Source organism: Cynara cardunculus, unplaced genomic scaffold, assembly GCF_001531365.2.
Source record: "Cynara cardunculus var. scolymus isolate 2C unplaced genomic scaffold, CcrdV1 Un_Scaffold_11112, whole genome shotgun sequence".
Classification (NCBI taxonomy): Eukaryota; Viridiplantae; Streptophyta; class Magnoliopsida; order Asterales; family Asteraceae; genus Cynara; species Cynara cardunculus.
In genome coordinates this window covers 1,770-3,319 of record NW_020206422.1, presented here as the reverse complement: position 1 = coordinate 3,319, position 1,550 = coordinate 1,770, and the positions used below count along the sequence as shown (strand labels likewise).

General features: G+C 37.1%; 1 protein-coding gene across 1 annotated transcript in view; it reads left to right on the top strand.

Annotated features, from left to right (window-relative positions):
• Window positions 1-97: 97 nt before the first annotated feature.
• Window positions 98-1,550, top strand: part of LOC112505444 (anthocyanidin reductase ((2S)-flavan-3-ol-forming)-like) — a 2,454-nt gene continuing 1,001 nt past the window's right edge. The window contains exons 1-5 of the mRNA XM_025109352.1: window positions 98-224; window positions 414-580; window positions 671-883; window positions 965-1,329; window positions 1,414-1,550. The exon at window positions 1,414-1,550 is cut by the window's right edge and continues 1 nt beyond it. Of these exons, the coding sequence (XP_024965120.1) occupies window positions 104-224; window positions 414-580; window positions 671-883; window positions 965-1,329; window positions 1,414-1,549 (1,002 nt within the window). The 5' untranslated portion in view covers window positions 98-103 and the 3' untranslated portion in view covers window position 1,550. The remainder of the gene's footprint in view (window positions 225-413; window positions 581-670; window positions 884-964; window positions 1,330-1,413) is intronic.

Below are 1,550 nucleotides of genomic sequence, written 5' to 3'. Positions count from 1 at the left end.
TTACCTTGGATAGGTGCATGGTCCACATCTAATCGTTCTGGAGAATGTAATATAAAACCATTTAAAGAAAGAAAATAAGCATTTAGCTTCTTGAATTTGAAAAATGGAAGGTAAACMTATGTGCAAGGTTTGTGTGACTGGAGGTGCTGGTTACATTGGTTCAGCCTTGGTTCACTCACTTCTACAAAATGGTTACACTGTTCATGCTACTCTTAGAAACTTGGGTACGTATAACCTGCCCTTTCTTTGTATCTTTGTGTGTTTATGTGTGTGAGTATTTACCATACTAAGAATATGTGGAACCTCATTATATTACTTTACCAAAACGCCCTTTTGAACTAAAGAGAGAAGAGAGGTTCCAACACTGTGTATGTCGGCATATTAACTTGTTTGTGTTTTTGTTTAATTTAAAGGTGATGAATCGAAGGTGGGACTTTTGAGAGGTTTCCCATATGCAGAAGAAAGACTTCATTTGTTTGAAGCTGATATTTACAAACCACAAGAGTTTGAAGAAGCAATACAAGGTTGTGTGTATGTTTTCCATCTTGCAACCCCCATCTATGACACTTCTGGCTATAAGGTGTGACATTCTTGAATTTTACAACCAATAATCAAGATTCCCATAGCCYTAAAAAGAAATCCATTTTCTAATGATTTTGTTGGTTGATAGTACAATGACAAGATTGAGGCAACAATCAGTGCRGTAAAGAAGATTGCGGATGTTTGCATACARTCAGGGACAGTGAAACGGCTCATCTATACAGCATCCGYTGTTGCAGCTTCACCATTGAAAGATGATGGGAGTGGTTATAAGACCACCATGGATGAAAGTTGTTGGACACCCTTTCATATCAGTSTCCCTTACAGCAATGATATCACAAAGGTTTTTATCCATATCTTTGYATTTTTCTTGATTAACAAGTTACATTTCAAAATTTCCAAATAAGTGGAGGGTTTTTGTTAGGAATACACAGAAGCAAAAACAAAAGCTGAGCAAGAGATCTTGAAAATTGGGGAAGATAAAACAAATGAATTGGAGGTGGTGACATTAACTTGTGGGGTGGTGGGAGGAGGAGGTCATCTCACATATGCACCAACAAGTSTGATGACATTSATATCACAAKCTCATTACCAAATACTAAGGTACCTTGAAGAACTGCTAGGRAAAGTTCCCATTGTGCACCTTGAGGATGTTTGTCGAGCACATATCTTTTGCGCAGAGACGCCACTAGTTAATGGGAGATTCTTATGCTCGAGTTCRTACATAACAAGTGCAGAAATGGTCAAGTATTATCAGGAAAACTACCCACAGTTTCCTCTKAACCAAGAGTAAGATATTTTATCRTAGACTTCAAGTCGAAAATGAATTTATTTAGTTGAAACTTTGTRATTTATTATGAGWTCTTGTTTCAGGTACTTGGAARGAGCTRGGACAGAAATCAAATGGGGCTCAACAAAGCTTGAAGATAAAGGGTTTTCTTACAAACACGATACCAAGACGATCTTGGATGATTGTATCGAATATGCAAAAAGATTGGGAAATATCTAGC